This window comes from Stomoxys calcitrans, chromosome 1, assembly GCF_963082655.1.
Source record: "Stomoxys calcitrans chromosome 1, idStoCalc2.1, whole genome shotgun sequence".
Classification (NCBI taxonomy): domain Eukaryota; kingdom Metazoa; phylum Arthropoda; class Insecta; order Diptera; family Muscidae; genus Stomoxys; species Stomoxys calcitrans.
In genome coordinates, this window is record NC_081552.1 from 14,295,381 (window position 1) to 14,312,396 (window position 17,016).

The 17,016-nt window shown below is 37.8% G+C and overlaps 2 protein-coding genes across 2 annotated transcripts; both read left to right on the plus strand.

Moving 5' to 3' along the window:
* Window positions 1–1,810: 1,810 nt before the first annotated feature.
* Window positions 1,811–3,696, plus strand: LOC106087992 (probable cytochrome P450 12c1, mitochondrial). Its single transcript, XM_013253266.2, has 4 exons — window positions 1,811–1,840; window positions 2,071–2,447; window positions 2,505–2,618; window positions 2,685–3,696. The coding sequence occupies exons 1-4, from the start codon at window positions 1,811–1,813 to the stop codon at window positions 3,694–3,696; spliced, it is 1,533 nt and encodes a 510-aa protein (XP_013108720.2).
* Window positions 3,697–7,805: 4,109 nt separating this feature from the next.
* LOC106087997 (probable cytochrome P450 12c1, mitochondrial) lies at window positions 7,806–16,646 on the plus strand. The gene is made up of 4 exons (XM_013253272.2): window positions 7,806–7,930; window positions 8,245–8,621; window positions 15,390–15,503; window positions 15,567–16,646. The coding sequence occupies exons 1-4, from the start codon at window positions 7,844–7,846 to the stop codon at window positions 16,585–16,587; spliced, it is 1,599 nt and encodes a 532-aa protein (XP_013108726.2). The 5' UTR covers window positions 7,806–7,843; the 3' UTR covers window positions 16,588–16,646.
* The last annotated feature ends 370 nt before the right edge of the window (window positions 16,647–17,016 follow it).

Here is a 17,016-nt window from a genome sequence, read left to right on the forward strand (position 1 = left end):
TGCAATTTAGGGTGTTAATCCCATAAAAAGCGGATTTATTGCTTGATTTCGCTGAAACTGTTACTTGTAAATAAAAGAGTTGTCAGGACCTGAAAAATATATGATCCAGAGCAGCCCCTGTTTAGTTATAACTATGGTTATCGTAGTGGAGTTATAATAAAATAGGATGATTAATATATCCATGGTGGTGGGTATCCACGTTTTTACTTGTGTTCGTGTGGGAACCCCCTTAATTTTAAGTTAATGAATTGTATATTACAACACTGCAACTGAAGTTTTATTAAATTTTTACGTTCGACTGCTATCGTGATTTCGACAGACGGACGGACGTGGCTAGTTCTACTCAAAACGTTGAGACGATCAAGTATATATATATACTTATTGGGGTCTTAGACAAATATATGTCGATGAGTTGCAAATGGAATGACTAGGTTAGTATACCCCCCTCCTATGGTGGTGGGTATAAAAAGTCTACAAAATAAATACCAATATCCTAAGGTAATATTTTTATACCCTTCACTATTGGATGGGGGTATACTAATTTTGTCATTCCGTTTGTAACATCTCGAAATATTCGTCGGAGACCCCATAAAGTATATATATTCTTGATCGTCATGACATTCTAAGTCAATGTAGCATTTTCCGTCCGTCCGTCCGTCTGTCGAAGGCATGCCAACTTTCGAAAGAGTAAAGCTATGCGCTTGGAATTTTAGCACAAACACTTCTTATCAGTGTAGGTCAGTTGGGATTGTAAATGGGCCATATCGGTCCATGTTCTGATATAGCTGTCATATAAACCCATCTTGGATCTTGACGTCTTAAGCTTTTAGAGGGCTTAATTCTTATCCGATTTGGATGAAGTGTTTTTTTACAACTTCCAACATCTGTGCTAAGTATGGTTTATAAGCCGTATCTAAACCGATCGCGGATGTTGACTTCTTGAGCTTCTAGTTTTAATACGATTTGGCTGAAATTTTGATCGTGGTGTTTTGGTATCACTTCAAACAATTGTGCTAAATATGGTTTAAATCGGTTCATCGCCTTATATAGCTGCCATATAAACCGATTTCCCGATTTCCCGATTAGACATCTTGAGCTTCTAGAGAGCGCAATTCTTATCCACTCCGACTGAATTTTCGAACATATCGTTTTGGTATGACTTCCAACAAATGTAAAAAGTATGGTCTAAATCGGTTGATATCCAGATATAGCTGGTATGTAAACCGATCTCCCAATTTGACATTCTGAGCCTCTGGAGGGCGCAATTATTACTCGATTTGCCTGGAATTTTGGAAGTAGTGTTTTTCTATGACTTCAAAAACAGCCATGACAAGTACGGTCCATATTGGTTAATGACTTGATATAGCTCATATATATTTGAAAAAGTCATTTAGAGTATTTGAAAAATGCGATCAATGGTGGAGGGTATATAAGATTCGGCCACGCCGCACTTAGCACGCTTTTACTTGTTTTATATATTAAATAGGACTAAATGTAGATGAGAACAATGCTGCGGAATTACGATTTGATCAACTAATATACACATGTTAAGGCCGTCCTAAAATTGACAATTGGTAGACAAGAAAATATCTCGTCATTCCATTTGTAACACATCGAAATATTGATCTGAGACCCAACATGGTATCGTCATTCTTGATCGTCCTGACATTCTAAGTTGATTACGCCCTGTCCGACCGTCTGTCGAATGCACTCAAACTTTCGAAGGAATAAAGCTAGGCGCTTGAAAGTTTGCACGGGTACTTCCTATTAGTGTGAGTCGGTTGGGGTTGGGTCATCAATAGAAATCTTTATGTGTGAGGGCTTCAAAGGTCGTATATTGGTAGGTTGGATACAATATAACTACTTACTAATCTTGACACTTTGTCCTACTGGACAAAATATATAATTCATGTTCGAAAATTTTCCGCGCAGTTTTGATTGCAATAGTCCTTTCCAAATTTCTATAAAACATGTATGAAACGTGTAACTTCCTAACTAATTTTTCAAGTCATTCTTAACTTACATTCTTATTGTTTATCTTCACGATTTCTCTGCTTTTTTAATTTTCAGCCTCTTTTATCAAAATTGGAAAGTTCCTATGTAAGTGACTTAAACCAAGAATGGCAAGAGGCCAAGACGTTTGCCAACGTCCCAGGTCCCACCAAATTTCAAATGTTTCGTGGTTTTATGAAAGGTGGCGATTTCCATGGTAAATCTATTCAGAATTTAATGCAAGTATGTCGACAGCGCTATGGCAATATCTTTTTGCTACCTGGTATGTTTGGCAAACCAACGAATGTGGTTACATTCAATTTGGATGATTATGCGAAGATCATACGCACCGAAGGCATATATCCAATACGTCCCAGCAATGAAATCATCTACGATTACCGCATGGCTAGAAAGGATGGTCTTTACAGTGAAATGAATTTGGGATTGGCCGGAGAGTAAGTTAATGAAAACTATTTGAGAGTATAAAGTGTTGAATGAAGGTATAATTTTAGTGGTGCTCACTGGGGAAAATTTCGGCAAACCGTCAATCCTGTGCTATTACATCCGAGGAATGCTGTACTCTACCTTGATCCCATACAAAAGGTGACAAATGATTTCATCGAAAGGTAAGGAACTGATAACTAAAATTTATGGGCAAAAACATATAAAGTTTTAAAAATTCTCTATTTAAGAATTCGCAAAATTCGTGACTCTACTACGCTGGAAGTTCCCGGTGATTTTCTCACTGAAATTAAACATTTCGCTTTCGAATCTGTAGCTGCTGTGGCCTTCGACAAAGACCTTGGACTTGTACGCAAAGATGCCTCCATGACTGAAGCTCAGAAATTATTCGACGATTTGGAAGATTTCAATAAGGCCATGTATGAGTTGGGCATGAAGCCTTCCATCTATAAATACTATAAGACCCCTACCTATAAGCGATTCGAAAAGGCCATGGACCATATCTCCAATATATGCTGTGAATATGCCAATGAAAGTTTACAACGCATTGCAGAAAGAGGGGAGGCTGAAGGTGAGGGCAAGAGTGTCCTGGAACAATTGGTAAAAATCAATCCCAAAATAGCTGTTACCATGATGGCCGATATGATAATAGCGGGCATTGAAACAGCATCCTCAGCCATTTGTGCCATACTCCTTTGCCTGGCCACACATCCGGAGAAACAGCAGAAATTGCGTCAGGAAGTTTTATCGGTTGTTGGAAGGACGGATAAATTCACCATGGAAAATTTAAAAAGGATGCCATATTTAAAAGCTTGCATTAAGGAATCTTTGCGCTTATATCCAGTGCTATTTGGTAATGTGCGCACCACGGGTATGGACTTGTGTTTGAGCAGCTATCAAATACCCAAAGGTACAAATGTCTTTATGGCTTCAAATATGCTGCTGCAAGATGAAAAGTATTTTCCCCAACCGCAGATCTTCGTTCCCGAACGATGGCTACGAACTTCTGCCGCTGCCGAAGAGGACTTGAAAAGTAGCAACCCATTTGTTTTCTTACCCTACGGCTATGGTCCTCGCTCCTGTGTGGGTAGGCGTATTGTGGGCCTGGAAATGCAAATGATGTTGGCCAATATAGTGCGAAATTTCCAAATGGAATTCAATTATTCCAAGGACAATGCGTTTGAAAACTATTTCCTGAATATCTGTGTTCTTCCATTGAAATTTAAATTTAAGAATCTGTAGTAAAGGAAAAATTAATAGAAAATGTAAAGATATTTATAAACAACTTAAATTAAATTAATAACTATATAACTCAAATATAGACAAGAACCATAACATCAAAGATTTTTAGTTTTCAAAATTTTTCAACATAATTTTTTTTCTAATCGATTGACTCAAAATCATTTACTGGTTCGAGTTAGACTTGTCCTTCCTGTCCTGTATGTGGTTATTTGTATGGAAAGTACTTTTGAAAATGCAAATTTGCCATGAAAATGCAAATTTGCCATGAAAATTCCATTAAGGAACAGGGGCAAACTTCTCACATAATAATGAGTCCTGTCCGATTCAAGTTTAAGCTCAAAGATAATGGGCCTCCTTTTTAAAGCCTTGCCCGTACTGCGTGCCGACACCTCTTTGGGGAGAAGTTTTTACATAGCCCCACAAATGTCGTCAGCATTAGGACGGGATAAGCACCGTTAAAATTTTTTTCTGCTGTTCTCGCCAAGATTCGAACCCAGGCGTTTAGCGTCATAGGCGGACATGCTAACATTTGCACTACGGTGACCTCCAAAGAAAAGACTTTACTTATTATCAATTTTGCAGTAATACAAAACCCAGACATGGCTTGAAATACGTTCTTGTAGTAGATGAAACAATGGAAAGAGTCGACCTGTCATCCTCGGGTCTTTTCCAGGATTTGGCTCAGTGTGAATATGTGGTCGACGGTGGATTTTCAAGGTCTAAATCCACATTGATAGTGCCCAATTATCTCATAATACTTTCATTTTTGCGTAAATGTCGATGGTTTTTAACATTGTTTATACTATCGGGTAAAGTTTATTATTTTGTTAAAGGATCCCTATTTTGATAAAAAATTATTGAATTAAAAAAAACAATTCCATACTTCATAACCAAATGATAGATTTCTAGCAGATAGCCTTCAATAGAAGGCCTCCGTGGCGCAAAGGTAAGCATGGCCGACTATGACGCCGAACGTTTGGGTTCAAATACCGGCATGAACATCAGAAATATTATCAGCTGTGATAATCCTCTTACTAATGCTAGCCACATTTGAGAGTTATGCTGCTATGTTAAAACTTCGCTATCAAGTCGTGTCGCTATGCGGCACACCATTTGGACTCAGCACACCATTCTGAGCGGGCACACCACTCTCACTTATCAATGAAATTAAATTTTAGTTGGACTACAATCATTGATATGAGAAATAGGAGATACTTCTTTTCATTCAAAATCAAGACAACAACAGGCATTTATATTCTTATACTGTTAGTCAAGCGATATACATATACTATTTTCGTAGCATCGTATTTCACTAAAGGCTCTTTAATTGTTGAAAATACATATTCAAAGCATAATTTTGTTCCATATAAAGTAAAAGAAGGCACAGCGAAGCGGGTCAGGTTCAGCTAGTATATCTATATATTTAGGCTTATAATAAAATGGGATAATAAATATATCCACGGTAGTGAGAATCCAATGTTCGGCACGGCCGAAATAAATGCGTTTTTACTAGCTTTTATACTCTCCACCATAGGATGGAGGCATACTAATTTCGTCAATCCGTTTGTAACACCTCGAAATATTCATCTAGGACCCCATAAAGTGTATATATTCTTGATCGTCATGACATTTTAAGTCGATCCAGCCATGTCCGTCTGCCTGTCCGTTCGTTCGTCCGTCGAAAGCTAGCTAACTTTCGAAGGAGTAAAGCTATGTTTTGATATAGCTGCCATATAAACCGATCATGGATCTTAATTCTTGAGCCACCAGAGAACGCATTTCTTATCCAATTTTTCTGAAGGAAGATTTTTGTTATGACATCCAATAACTGTGCTAAGTATGATTCAAATCGGTCCATAACCTGATAAAGCTGTCATATAAACAGATCTTTGATCTTGACTTCTTAGGCCTCTAAAGGACGCAATTCTTATCCAATTTGGTTGAAATTTTGTACAACGACTTCTTCTATGACCTTCAACATACGTGTCCAATATAGTCTGAATCGATCTATAGCCTGATACAGCTGCCATATAAACCGATCTCCCGATTATGCTTATTGAGCCCCTACAAGGAGCAATTCTTATCCGAATGGACTGAAATACTACCCAATGACTTCTACTATGACCTTCAACATTCAATTCATTTATGGTCCGAATCGGACTATAACTTGCTATAGCTCCAATAGCAAAACAATTCCTATCCATTATTCTTTGTTTGCCAAAAAAAGAGATATCACGCAAAGAACTCGAGAAATGCGATCCATGGTATATAAGATTCGGCACGACCGAACTTAGCACCTCCTTACTTGTTTTTAAATTTGGTTAGGTATTGCTCCCGGTATATGCATAAAAAATTAAGTCGGATGATCGGATGTCGGATGAAAAAAACTCACACAAAAGACACGGATTCAGACCATACTTGGCATGGAAGCTGAAGGTTATAGGATAAATCGTTATGCATTTCAAATCAAACAATAATTGCGCCCTCTTAGGACACTTAGGAAGTAAAATCGGGAGGTCAGATTATAAGGTAGTTGGAGGTGTCAGGAGAAACTATGCAAAATTGCATTGAAATCAAATAAGAATTGCGCTCTCTAGGGGCTCAAAATGGTAATGGACCGATTGAGACTATACTTTACAAACATGTTGGAGGTCATAAAAGAAAACGGTTGGCAAAATTTCAGCTCCCACTAGGGGCTCAAGAAATCAATTCAGGACATCGGATTGTAAGAAGGCTTTAAAAGGATATAGCCCGATATAGGCGAATTTTAAGAATTCATATAATCGGAGTTGAAAATTGCTTGATGTTGTAAACGCCACCGCTACAAGCATTCAAGCAACGATTTGCTTTCTTTAAAGCTCACACAAACAAATCTAATAATATTTAAATGTTTAGCTAAAATGATGATAGTGGGTATCTTAGGTTCGACTTAGCCGAATTAAGCTCTTTTTCATTGGATTTTATGTGCGTTGGTATCATATTGACTATGCTATTATGCCTTAACAAACATCCTCAATTTAGTTAATATGGGTGCTCTTTATACCCTACACCACTGCTGTGGTACAGGGTATTATAATTTAGTGCGTTTGTTCATAACACCCAGAAGGAAGGTAGATAGACCCATTGATAAGTATAACGATCGACTCAGAATCACTTTCTGATTCAATTCAGCTATGTCCGTCTCTCTATCTCTCCGTCTGTCCATGTTAATTTGCGTACAAAGCACAGGTTGCAATTTGTATCCGATCGATTTTAAATTTGATAAGGGCTTCTCTTTTGGCCTAGAGACAATTTTTTCCTTTGCAACTGCATTTATCAACCGATCTTCCCAAAATTTTACATACCTTTTTTTCTGCGACTACCACCAAACGTTCGGATTTTGATCGAATTCGGTTCAGATTTGGATATAGCTCCCATATATATGTTTGCCCGAGTTAGACTAATATTGCAATAATTTGGTCATTTGTTAACCGATTCTCAGGACACTTTTCCCTAATAAATCTCGTCATTGCCGTTGAAACCACAGATCAGATTTTCATATAGCTCTCATATATATGTTTCACCCGATTTTCACTTTAAAGCCTTTGTGAGCATATTTCTAAACAGATTTAATTTAACTTTTATGTCTTCTTTTATAACTTTCAATATATGTGCCGATGTTGGTTGAAATCGGTTCTCGTCCGATTTTGACTAATACTGCAATAGTTTGGTCATATCTTAACTGCTCCTAATAAATTTGACTTTTCAGATCACTGGAGAATTTCATAGAAATCAGCATTCAGATTTAGGTATAGCTCCCACATAAATGTATCTCTCGCTTGTGGGACCTTCGCATTTATGTTGTAGGACGAAAAGCATTTATCATCCAAAAAATTTGCAAAAAATTTCCACAACTATTTCCCCTGTGACTCCTGAAATAAGTACGGATTTTGGTCAAAATTCTACATTTCAAATTTAAACAAATTTTAATTTCGACGACTTAGTAGGCACAGCCAATGTGGTGTAGGGTATCAAAAGGTCACCTTCCCCCGACTTAAGCCCGTCCTCACTTGTTTTTCATTCATTTATTTAATTTCATTTTATATTTTAGACAATCAGTTTGTTTTGGAGCATTTCAGCGCTAACGCCGAAAGTGAAAAGACCCAAAATGTTATCAAAAATTATTAGAAGACAACACAACAGTCTCTGTAATGTATGGACGCACAAAAAATTTTCAACAGCTATTGATATCAAGGTAAGAGATCATACATATTTATTAAATGTTTGTATGGAGATAACAAAACTCATAAACATTCATTACAGGTATTGAAAATTGGATTTTAAGAGATTTCAAAGCATTCAAACATTGACAACAACAACATTAACAATTTCAAAGAATATTATATAACCGCAAGCCAAACCCAAAATTTTAAATTGAAATATTTAAAAAAAAAACACACACACACACATTTTTAATGTATCAAAATTATAAAACATAATTCTGGTACCACACAACATCCTAGGCTTCAATCCATTATAATGTTCCTCTAAAATAATATATCTTTTCAGCCTGATCATTCCAGTCTGGAAAATTCCTATGCCAGTGATTTACAAAAGGAATGGCAACAAGCGAAACCATTCTCAGCAGTACCAGGCCCAAGCAGATTTCAAATGATTCGTGGCTTCATGAAAGGTGGCGAATTTCATGATAAGCCATTTGATGTTCTCTTGCGTCTGTTTCGATCTCGTTATGGTGACATTTTTTTGATACCCGGAATGTTTGGACAAAATACCCACATGGTTTCCTTCAATCTGGCTGATCATGAGAAAATTTTTCGCACCGAAGGTCCATATCCAATGAGACCGGGCAATGAGTTGGCCCTTGAATATCGTTTGGCGCGAGAGGACGATTTATATGATGAAGAAAATTTAGGTGTTGCTGGACAGTAAGTACAAACAAAAAAATAAATCATTAGACGTAAACGAAATTTTCGTCAAGTAAACTTATTTTGTGACAAACGTGGGACTTTGTTTACGATTACGAATTCCATCTTTTATGGTAAATTCATGCAATAATTTGTGACGAATACAAAGTTTGTAAAAAAAAATTGAAAATTTTCGTGATGGTTGGGTAACAAAAGCGATCTCCACCTTGATTACAAAAAAAAAAAAAACAGTAAGGGAAGGCTTAAGTCGGGCGTAGCCGACAATATAATACCCTACAGATTTGGATATAGCACTGATGCTTTATCCAAATATGTTTGCAGATATGTTAAAATCAGTAACAAAACAATCTGTGCGAAATTTTGTGCGTATCGGTTGAAAATTGTAGCTACTACGGCCATTTAAGTACAAATAGTGCGATACATATATATGGGAGCTATATCAAAATCTGAACCGATTTTGATGAAATTTGGCAGATATGTTAAGATTAGCAACAAAACAACCCGTGGCAAATCTTGTGCAAAATTGTTGTTACTACGGCCATTTGAGTGCAAATCGGACAATATATGTATATGGGAGCTATATCTAAATCTGAACAGATTTTTACCAAAACCAAAAGTGTTCGCCCTTGCGCCAAAAAAAATTACATTTTCAAAATTTCGTGATGATTGGACAACAAATACGACCTAAACTTTGATTACAAGAATACATGGATTCACTGAAGGTCAGACGGACATGGCTAAATCGAATAAGTGATTCTGAGTCGATCGGCATACTATCAATGGATCTAGCTCTTCTCCTTCTTAGTGTTGCAAACAAATGCACAAACTTATAATACCCTGTACCACAGTGATGGTGTAGGGTATAAAAACGACATGGCTAAGCCAAATCACAAGAACTTTCTGAGTCAAACCATATATTTTATAACAGCCACAATAGTGGTGCAGGATACAGTTAGTGTTTTATAATAAGTTTTTTATACGTGTACTTTGTTAACCAATATCATGCTAGGACCTCAATACTGTACAGAATTCCTTAGAAGGCACTACATTTGGCTATGCACGAGGTGTCGGCAAGTATTATTGTTTTGTTTATTGGCATCAGAAGGAAAAAAGTAAAGGGTATGCATTTCTCTATTTCCAAACAAATTGTTCTCCTTTATAACATGGGACGGTCTAATGTACACTTTTGCACTGACTGCTGGCTGAGAGATCGTTACTCAATGAAAAAAAAAATCTTTTGAGGGTACATCCCCCTACGATCACACGCTCACACTCTTTGCCAAATGGAAGAGACACAAGAGATAAATAAAAAACAAATACATGTTTCGTGTAACAAGGCATCTTTCGATGTAAGCGAAACCTTTTTGGCTTAAAAAAATTTACGAGTAAAATAGTAATCTTTACCACCAACGAAATTACAGAAGGTTTTACCATTAACGAAGTGACTTACATCAAACTTGTGGGAAATTCACGACTAACGTTCAACCCTGAAAGGAAATGTTACACAGTTACTATTAACATAGTACTTCCCAAATAAACCGAATTTGTTCCAAAGATATTCCATACGCTTTATTCTTTGCGTTTAGAAATTTTGAAAAAGATAAATATAAAATATTGAGAGAATGGTCATAAGGACAATAGCAACCAGGACTGTAAGATCACGAACAGTCTTGGAATATAATAAGAAGATTAACGCCTTCTCTGAGGATTGCACGATCCGCATCGTTTGGGTGCCGGGCCATAGCGAAGTAACTGGGAGTGAAAAGGCAGACGATTTGCCAGTGAAGGCCAGAGAACTGCCGTCAATAAACTTGGTTAACCCGAAGCCTTTCGGGTCTACGGGTTAAGAACGTGGGCGACGAATGCACATATACCACTGTGGAACAGCCAAACCGTCGGTAGGACGGCGAAAATCCTATGGGGAGATTCAGATCGTGAGAAGACGAAACTTTACTGAAAGCAAATAAGCAGAATAGCTTTCGGTATCATAACGGGACACATAGGACTACGAGCTCACTTATGTAAAATCGGTGCGCAAGTGATAGCATGTGTACGGCATGCGAGGAAGATGATGAGACGTTGGAGCATTTCCCATGTCATTGCTCGGCTTTCCGGCACTTAGTTCGGGACACAAGAACGAACATAAGGGCGTGGCATGAACCAACTTAGGGGCATGGCATGAAAAACAATAAAGGACTTTGTACGTAGCACGGAGTTCCTAACTTAGATTTCCTTTTTGCAGGTTACTTTTATAGTAACCTCAGAGCGCACAATAAGCCGATAACTGTTATAGGTTTATGTCCACAGTGGCATGGGTCGGATAAATATCCGCACCCTCCTTGCAACCTAACCTAAAGGCCGAGACTTACTTACTTAAATTGCCTATGACAGAACATTTGCCCCATTCGCCGAACGAAGAATAGCCAGAAGATCGAGGCGTTCTTAGCTCCTTCTTAAATCTCTAATCACCAAGTTTCGAAGTGTTTCCTACCATTTGATCATTCCATCGGGCTCTTGGTCTTCCCGGTTTGAGGGTACCACTTTAATCGCCGTCAAAAGACTTCTTTGCGATCATAAATAGTTCTGCCGGTATCCTATCGGCTCCTGTTGACTTATTGTTTTCAGCCGGGTTACTGCTACGTGCACTGATACGGTGCGGCAAGTGATAGCATGTGTACGGCATGCGAGGAAGATGTTGAGACGTTGGAGCATTTCCCATGTCATTTCTCGGTTTTCGTGGCTACCAGATACCGGCACTTAGGTGGGGACACAAGAACCAACATAAGGGCGTGGCATGAAAAAACGTGGTAAAGAACAAACGTAAACAAAAACATTCTCTCTCCACCACAGTGTGAAGTGTTCTTTTATATATATATATATATATATATATATATATATATATATATATATATATATATATATATATATATATATATATATATATATATATATATATATATATATATATATATATATATATATATATATATATATATATATATATATATATATATAAATGAATTTGTGTTTGTTTGTTTGTTTGTATGTTTGTTTGTAGGTTTGTAAAATTGTTTGTTCCGTATAGACCCAAAAACGGCTAAACCGATTTCTTTGAAATTTTCACAGATTGTGGGGAGTGGTCCGGAAGGAGCAACAGACTATATAATTTTTTGATATCGCATTGGGGGCGGACCATCCCCCTTACCCCAAAAGTACCAGCCAAAACTAAAAGTGCACCTATTGGAACAATATGGGACTTAAATGAAAGGTATTCAAGAGTAGAGTACGATTTCCATATTAAAAACTGGATATTCCTTAGACTATTTTTTAAGGAATATCCATTGCTCAAAATTGTTTCTGATATTTTTGGCATGGGTAAGCCGAAGATGCCCGTGCGCAACGGTGACATCAGATAGGCCGGCAAAAGTGGAAATTCGATTGAATTTAAAAATAGGCAATCCCACTATACGTTGTCTTAAACTGAAATATTTATTTAAATTTTCTGAAAGATCAACGGAGCTCATATATTCCTATCTTTCGAATAGAAGCCAATCGGTATGTGTTGATAGCCGGTGTTCTAGTTATCTTTCAGTCTCAAGAGGTGTTCCACAGGGGTCTGTATTGGGTCCACTCCTTTTTTCCTTATATAGCAATGATCTTCCTGGACAGTTGCGCAACTGTGGTATTCATATGTATGGCGGACGACGTACAGCTGTATATGAGCTCCTCGCCGGAGAGGCTGATCGATGGCATACTTCGACTTAATAATGACTTGGATAGGATAAACACATGGGCCAACGCCAACGGACTTCTTTTAAATCCAACAAAGTCAAAGTGCCTTGTAATTGGTAGGAATCGGGTGACAATGTCGCCCAATCTTGATGTGGCAATTGCTGGAGCCCCAATTGAGATTGTTTCATCTGCAAAAAACCTTGGTTTGGAGTTTGATTATAGACTTTCATGGAAGAATCATGTCAATATGACAGTGGGCAGGTCCTACGGCGTTTTACGAAATTTATATATGAGTCGACAGTATACCCCTTTGTCAATAAGAATGCTTTTGGCTAGGACATTTATTCTGCCGAAATGAAACGTATTTAAGATTGCAAAACGTACCTGATATCCAATTGTCGGACCAAGTGTTTGTGGGACCACCCCAACCCCCAAAACACTCCTAAATGGGACATATTTATCGACCATGGCAATATGAGACTCAAATGAAAGGTATTTGCGAGTAAAATACCAATCTGATTTTCAAATTTGGGACAAAGTTTCTGGGGGTCCGCCCCTTCCCCAAAACACCCCCCAAACAGGACTTACTTTCTGACCATGGCAATATGTGGCTTAAGTAAAAGGTATTTGAGTGTAGAATACGAATCTGATGTCCACATGTGGGACCAAGTGTTTCAGGGGCCGCCCATTCCCGAGAACATACCCCAAAGAAGACAAATTTACGACCATAGCAATATGGGACTCAAATGAAAGGTCTTTGGAAGTAAAGCACAAATCTGATATCAATGTTCGCAAAATTGCTTTATATTGCAGCGATCTAGCTATCAAAAGTTTTTTTTTTACTCCACCAAAGTGGAAATATCGACGGATGTCGTTGCTTTTTGTTATTTTGTCTTAGTTTCGAAGACTTTCTATAAAAAAAAAATAACATTTAGCTAAGGAATTTTGAAATATTTGGTTAATTCAATAATTTTTATCAAAAGCCTGTGTATTTCAACAAAAAATAAATTTCTACTGTTGAAAACTATCGATATTAAAATTAACTTCCAATAATGCCATCGATAGTTTGCCAACTCTACTTCAAGCTTACAACTTATCCTGTAATAGTCCGAATAAGCACTGGAGGAGATTTTTCAGTTCGAGACTACAAAATTTAATCCTAAGTTCACTCTCCCATGTTGTTTGAATCCTACTTACGTCAACACTAATTTATTCTACACCTTGCACAATTTCAGTATGGCGTTGTTACAGTAAAAGAGAAACAAATTCATACTCATATCTTCGTCCAGCGAAGAATTTTGTCAATCGGGAGCAGCTTTATCATTATGTCAAACCAAAGGTGGTGAATGATGCAGGTTGATAAAATATTGAACTCTTTTTCATTATTATAGCCTTTGACCTTGGCACCATTATGCCACTTGGCACTTTCGAATTTCGAAAACGAATCATCCTCAACTTTGCCTATATAACTCGGAGATTCCTCTCTTCGAACAGTAATCATCTCTCTGGGGATAGCCTGCCTTTGGGGTGGCTCCGGTTCAGGATTAGTTGGTGTTGAGATCAAATTCGTCGATTTCTGAATCCATTTGCTCTCAGGTGCCATCGTATCGCCCAGCCGCATACTCTCAGGATTGGTCTTGGCATTAGTGTGATGTACTCTTGCCGGAAGTACACTCTTCTGACCACACTTCCTGGCTTTTTCGGCAGGATCTGCGTCCTGGTGATAGGCTCAGAAAAGGGCACAACCGCCAAAGCCGAGGCTTTTTATTGATTTTGCCATACGTGCAGAACGTTTGCAACACATCGAAGAATCAATTTCCAACCCTACAAACAAAGATCGTGGGAAAATACTAAGACAATTTAACTATGTTCGTGTGTCTGTCTAATTAAGCTGGGTCCGATATGTGTGGTGCTCATTGCTGTCACGTGAAGATTTGCTGCGAGCTACAGGACGCTTCCACAGGTTGCGGATGGTGGAGTGCTCCATACGGAGTAGCTGCAACAGCAGTTGCGAACAATCAGCGGTATCGAGCGGAGAGTCTCAGTGAGAGGTCGGGCGGCACCGGCTATTGCACAAATACTGAGTGCCTATGATGCTCTATATGACAAGGCGAGTTATTGGCGCCTTTAAATAACTAATGACCTCCTTGTTTCCGCGGCGATCGGTCCTTTGGCCGTAACGAGCATGCTCACCTACACTAGCTTGACGGGGATTGCCACCTCCACATGAAAATGTTGCTACAACAACAACAAGTTTCTGAATTGATAAAGCAGCCAATTTAATCAATCTCCCAATTTAGGTTTTTTAGCCCATAACAGGGTTTTTACCATTTCACTGAAATTTGACACATTGAGTTGCACTATAGCCTCCGATATCCGAATCGAATATGAACCATATAGACTGATATGGCTATTTAAGGCGTTAAGCCAATAAGAGGCGTATTTATTACCCCATTTCGCAGAATCAAAGATGGTCCAGATCGGACCATATGTTGATTTAGCTGTCATATAGACTAAGCTGCTGATTTTGGATATTATACTCATTAAATCCCCATTTATAACTCAATTTCGCTGAAAATTAGAACAGTGTAATGGTCGAGATCGAACCATATATAGCTGCCATATAGACCGATCTGCCGACTTAGGGTCTTAAACCAATAAAAGGAGCATTTAATATCCGAATTCTTTGAAATTTGGAACAGTGAGTTGTAATAGGCCCCCCCTATCCAAACCGAATATGGTCAATATCTGCTCATATTTAGATATATAGACCAATCTTTCGTATAGAGGGTCTTATGGCATGCATAAGGCCCTCTGTAATTAAATTAGATAAGAGTTACTCCAATCAGGGGCTTAACAAATCACATCGAGTCATCAGTTTATATGGGAGTTGTATCATAACATGTATCGATTTGACTTAAAATGTAATGGCGATTCAGTATATATTACACTTAATAAAAGTATTTCGGGTTATTACAAGATTAAAGTAATTGCCAGACAAAAGATGATCATAGACAATTTTTCTTTTCATTTCAGTGGTGCTCAGTGGGGCAAATTTCGTCATGCTGTTAATCCAGTTCTAATGCAACCCAGAAATATTGTGCTCTACATTAATCCCACACAAACAGTTAATGAAGAGTTTATCAAAAGGTAACTTTACAAATAATTCCTTATTAGTTGAAAACCTAATTCTGACCATGCAATGTCTTTTAGAATACGTCAAATACGCGATCCGAACACCCTTGAAGTGCCTGGCAATTTTCTAACTGAAATTAAACGTTTATCCTTTGATTCGGTTGCTTACATTGCTTTAGACAAATACTTTGGCCTTGTTCGCAATGATGCCTGCCTACCGGAAGCTCAAGAATTATTTGACAATTTTCAGATGTTTTCAATGGCAACATACGATTTGGGTATAAAACCCTCAATTTACAAATACTTTAAAACTCCCACCTACAAACGTTTCGAAAAGGCAATGGACAGAATAACGGATATATGCTGCAAATTTGTAGACGAAGCTCTGGGGCGCATCGAAAATACTGGTCATAAGGGTGAGGGTAGAAGTGTGTTGGAGCAATTGTTGAAAATCGATCGTAGAATTGCCAAAATTATGGCGGTGGATATGTTAATTGCGGGGGCCGATACCACTTCCACAATAATGTCGGGAGCCCTTTTGTGCTTGGCCACCAATGCGGAGAAACAGCAAAAGCTGCGTGAAGAAATCCTTAATACCGTTGGCAAAACTGAAAAATTCACCATGGAAAATATGAAAAATCTTCCCTATTTAAGAGCCTTCATTAAGGAGTCCTTGCGCTTGTATCCCATTATCTTTGGAAACATGCGTGGCACAGGTATGAATTTATGTTTGAGTGGCTATCAAGTACCCAAAGGGACTCATGTCATTTTAACCTCAAATTTGTTGCTACAAGATGAAAAATATTTCAATCGCCCCAAAGAATTTCTGCCTGAACGCTGGTTACGCTCCAACGATGGAGAGTTATCGGACGGCACATCGCTCAAGCATACCAATCCCTTTATATTTTTACCCTTTGGTTTCGGTCCCCGTTCCTGCGTTGGCAAACGTGTTGTCGAATTAGAGCTGGAAATAACTCTGGCCAATATTGTGCGAAATTTTCAAATGGAATACAATTACTCAACGGAAAATGCATTTAACACTTACTTCATGAATACGTGTAACATACCACTGAAATTCAAATTTACAGATTTGAAATAATGATGGAATCTATTGACTTTAGTTAAGATTTATTCGCATGTCTCTTTTAAATATTGAATCTCAATTTATATAAAATATATCTATATAAAAGAACATTAAACAGTTTTTCTGATCTGATAACTTGCTTTCAACTTCAAACTTAAGTGCCCAAAGAGGGAATTTAGTTTTCCATAGTCAAAGAAAGTTTATTTCTTCAAAAGCTTCCGTCTTCTTCTCCAGTTCCTAAGTCTTGCTCCACTTGATCATTTTGTTATAATACAAAAAATTTGTGTAGGACATTAAGTATAAAAGTTAGGAAATAAACTGGGATGTTATTGCATTCCGCAAGAATTGTGCAACTCGTAATAGGTAGTTATATTTCGGAAAAAAAGTTAAACCAATGAAGGATACCATTAGACTATTGTTGACCTGCATCTGTTTCCAGAGGCC